This window comes from Dipodomys ordii, unplaced genomic scaffold (genome assembly GCF_000151885.1).
Source record: "Dipodomys ordii isolate 6190 unplaced genomic scaffold, Dord_2.0 Scaffold37, whole genome shotgun sequence".
Classification (NCBI taxonomy): Eukaryota; Metazoa; Chordata; class Mammalia; order Rodentia; family Heteromyidae; genus Dipodomys; species Dipodomys ordii.
Window position 1 is genome coordinate 14,132,759 of NW_012267253.1, and position 3,767 is coordinate 14,136,525.

Genomic DNA, 3,767 nt, shown 5'->3' on the forward strand with positions numbered 1-3,767 from the left:
ATTAAATTCCTCCGCTATGTTATACACTTACATTACACATACGAATCATCAGTAATCCTCAGAACAAACTGAGGGCAGGTATTACAAAAGTGAGATGATACACAAATCTTAATGTAAGATTGACTCCAAGTGGGCGCCGGTGGCTCATGCCTGTAATCCTAGCTACTCAGGAGGCTGAGATCTGAGGATCACGGTTCAAAGCCAGCCTGGGCAGGAGAGACCATGAGACTCCTATCTCCAATAAACCACCAGAAAACCGGAAGTGGCGCTGTGGCTCAAGTGGTAGAGCGCTCGCCTTGAGCTGAAGAGCACAGGGATAGAGCTCAATTCCAGAGTTCAAGCCCCATGACCTACAAAAAAAAGATTGACTCCAAGTTTATATTCTTCCACTCTAAAATAATAAATAGACATTCATTCATTAGGAGAAAATGTATGTTCTTTGCCCTAAATCTCTAAATCTAGCTAATAGCAGCTCATATTTTCATGTCTGTGGTTAAAGCTGACATTCAGCTGGTATGTGGTGATGTGGTGTAAGACCTAAAAGCTGCTTGAATTATCTGGATACTTACTCTGCTTGATTGGTGTCCAAACTGATTGTTAAATATTTTGACTATCATATCAGTCCATGGCATAACACCCTTGAGTTTGCAAATACTTATTCAAACCACTTTTGTATTGTTGGGGAAAATGTTTTGTTTGTTTTGAGACAGGGTCTTCCTATACAGCATGGCTGGCCTCCACTGTGCGCTCCTCCTGCCTGAACTGCTGAGATTATAGGAGCCCAGCACAAACCACTTTCCATTATACATTTTTTATGTCAACATGTATCCCAGGTCTACTTCTATGCAAAAGATTTGCTGGTCTTTAATAAGAACAAGCCAAGATTCCCAACTTTAGTGGGAGCCTAATCTTTGCTACATCTTTAAATCATCACTATAAAGTTACTATACTTTAGGTAATCCCAATCTTGAAATAACATCTTGTTTTTCTTGTCAAAGAGGTCATCCTATAAGCAGAATACTACCCATACCTTCTTCAGTTCCACCTATCAAGTGAAATGGCCGGGAAGAAACATATCTGGACATTAGCTTATGTCCTTAGAATACCCGTGCAAATTTTACTTGGATTTTTTTTCTTTTTGATTCAATGTAGGCTTGAACTCAGGGACTGGGCACTATCCCTAAGCTCTTTTGCTCAAGGCTAGTGCTCTACCACTTTGAGCCACAGAACCACTTCTGGTTTTCTAATGGTTGATTGGAGATAAGAGTCTCACGGGCTTTCTTACCCAGGCTAGCTTTGAACCTGATTTCAGTCTCCTGAGTAGCTAGGATTACAGGTATGACCCTCCAGTACCCACTAATCTTGGATTTTTTTTTGGAGGGGGGTCATGGGGCTTGAACTCTGGGCCTGAGAGCTGTCCCTTAACTCTTTAGCTCAAGGCTATCACTCTACCACTTGAGCCACAGCACCACTTCCAGCTTTTCCTGTTTATTGAGCCATAGCACTACTTCTGGCCTGTTCTGTTTAAGTGGTGCTGAGGAATCAAACCCAGGGCCTCATGCATGTGAGGTGAGCTACCTACCACTGAGCTACCTTCTCAGACCGATCTTGGATTTTTATCAGGATTCAATATTTTTAAATGTTCATATGGAGAAAAGGAAGCAATGATTTACATGTTTAGAGAACCAATCTCAATGTCATAACAACAAAGGAAGTATGATTTACTTTCTAGAGCTTCATCTCCAGATTTATGTTTATTATACCAAAACCAGTTTCCCCAATCAACATTTGTAAAATGTCATACAAGCTCCCTCAACTGGTTAAAATGTAGAACTACCAAAAGACATGTTCCATTAGGTTGACTGTACCCTCTTCAGAAACGTCTGAAACTCCAGCCTGAGATCGAAGAATGCACATGATGTCATTAGATAATTCTTCAAAGCCATTCTGTAAACATAAATCTGCCACTTCTTGCCACTGTTCTATAGAGCAAAATGCATCATTTAGCACAAGGTTTTCTACTGTATCTGAGAAGAAAAAAATACAGTATGCCACTCATTAGTAATCCAGACATGGTTATTATTTAAAAAAAATTAATTTCAACTCATTCTCAAACTTACCTGAGTACCATATATTTTTTGTGTAATATGTAGAGTATTTGTCCAGATCATAAGTGTTTGGTGTTTGCTTGTTTTTGACAGTACTGGGATTTGTATTCAGGGTCTTAAGCTCACTAGGAAGGTGCCCTATCACTTGAGCCAGACCTTCAGCCCAGTATTATTAAGCATTAGTGTTCTTAAGTATTAGTTTCCTCTTCATTAACCTTTCATTTCTCAATTCAGCCTTCTACCTTTTTTTACTTTCTGCACTTCACTCCTTACCACCATTTTGGTAAGGGTAGATGTTGAGAGCTACAAGACAGCAGCTCAGAAAGTGAAGAATGTGGGCTCCTCCTTATTCAGAATCTACACGGCACTACTAAAACTTCCAATACCTCATATTGCTTTCATGATTCTTCAAACTGCTAATTCCCTAAGTAATGTTGTCCAAAGAGTTTCAGACACTCTTTGGCAAACCCCCCTGCCTTTCTCTAAATGGAGATCTCTTAATCATGTGACTTCTATCACAAATATTTTTCTAAAGGAAATTAAAGGATTCCTTTTTTTAAGGAAATCTCATGATTTATTTACTTTTCAAAGTGGGGAAGGGTAGTGGTCCATGCCTATAATCCTAACTACTCAGGAGGCTGATATCTGAGAATCATGGTTCAAAACCAGCCTGAGTAGAAAAGTCCATGAAATTCTATTTTGAAATAGCTAGAAAAAAACTGGACTGGAGGCATTGTTCAAATGGTAGAGAACCATATATGAGTGAAAAAGCCAAGAAAAAGCACCAGGACCCTGAGTTCAAGCCTTCATACCCACATATAAAGAAAACAACAACCACAACAAAAAATCAGTTATGGTAATTATCAGGCTGAGGATGTGGTACAATGGTAGAGTGCTTGCCCAGAAGGTATGAGGCCCTCAGTTTGATTTCTAGAATTGTTAAAAAAAATAGTGTCAATTATAGAAACTCTCTTTAAGATCTACCAATTTATGCAACTAATTTCTTCTCCAGTCCCTGTATTGTATTAGTTATAAAACTTCATTTAAGATTTCTCTGTAGAGGCTGGGAATGTGACTTAGTGGTCAAGTGCTTGCCTAGCATGCATGAAGCACTGGGTTTGATTCCTCAGTACCACATATACAGATAAAGTGGGAAGTGGCACTATGGCTCAAGTGGTAGAGCGCTAGCCTTGAGCAAAAGAAGCTTAGGGACAGTGCACAGGCCCTGAATTCAAGCCCCAGGACTGGCAAAAAAAAATTCTCTTTAGAATTCAGTACTTTCATCGTTATTATTTTCTTTTGACTACTATTATGTCTTTATATATTTCAGTTTACATCTAGATAATAATTTCAAAATATAAACATGTCTTCCCAAATATGTTTAGTTACCTTTCTTTCTTTTCTTCTTCTCCTTTTTTTTTTTTATTATGCTAGTCCTGGGGCTTGAGCTCAGGGACTGGGCTCTGTCCCTGACATTCTTTTGTTCAAAGCTAGTGCTCTAGGGGCTGGGAAAGTGGCTCAGTGGTAAAGCGCTTGCCTTGCATGCATGAGGCCTTGGGTTCGATTCCTCAGTACCACATAAGCAAAAAGAAAAAAGCCGGAAGTGGCGCTGTGGCTCAAGTGGTAGAGCGCTAGCCTTGAGCTGAAGAGCTGAGGGAC

At 39.6% G+C, this 3,767-nt stretch overlaps 1 protein-coding gene across 2 annotated transcripts in view; it reads right to left on the minus strand.

Moving 5' to 3' along the window:
* Positions 1 to 1,748: 1,748 nt before the first annotated feature.
* The window catches only part of Clhc1 (clathrin heavy chain linker domain containing 1), a 36,023-nt gene continuing 34,004 nt past the window's right edge, over positions 1,749 to 3,767 (minus strand). For both annotated transcript variants that reach the window (XM_013017995.1, XM_013017996.1), the window contains one exon: positions 1,749 to 2,027. In XM_013017995.1, the coding sequence (XP_012873449.1) occupies positions 1,834 to 2,027 (194 nt within the window). In that variant the 3' untranslated portion in view covers positions 1,749 to 1,833. The remainder of the gene's footprint in view (positions 2,028 to 3,767) is intronic.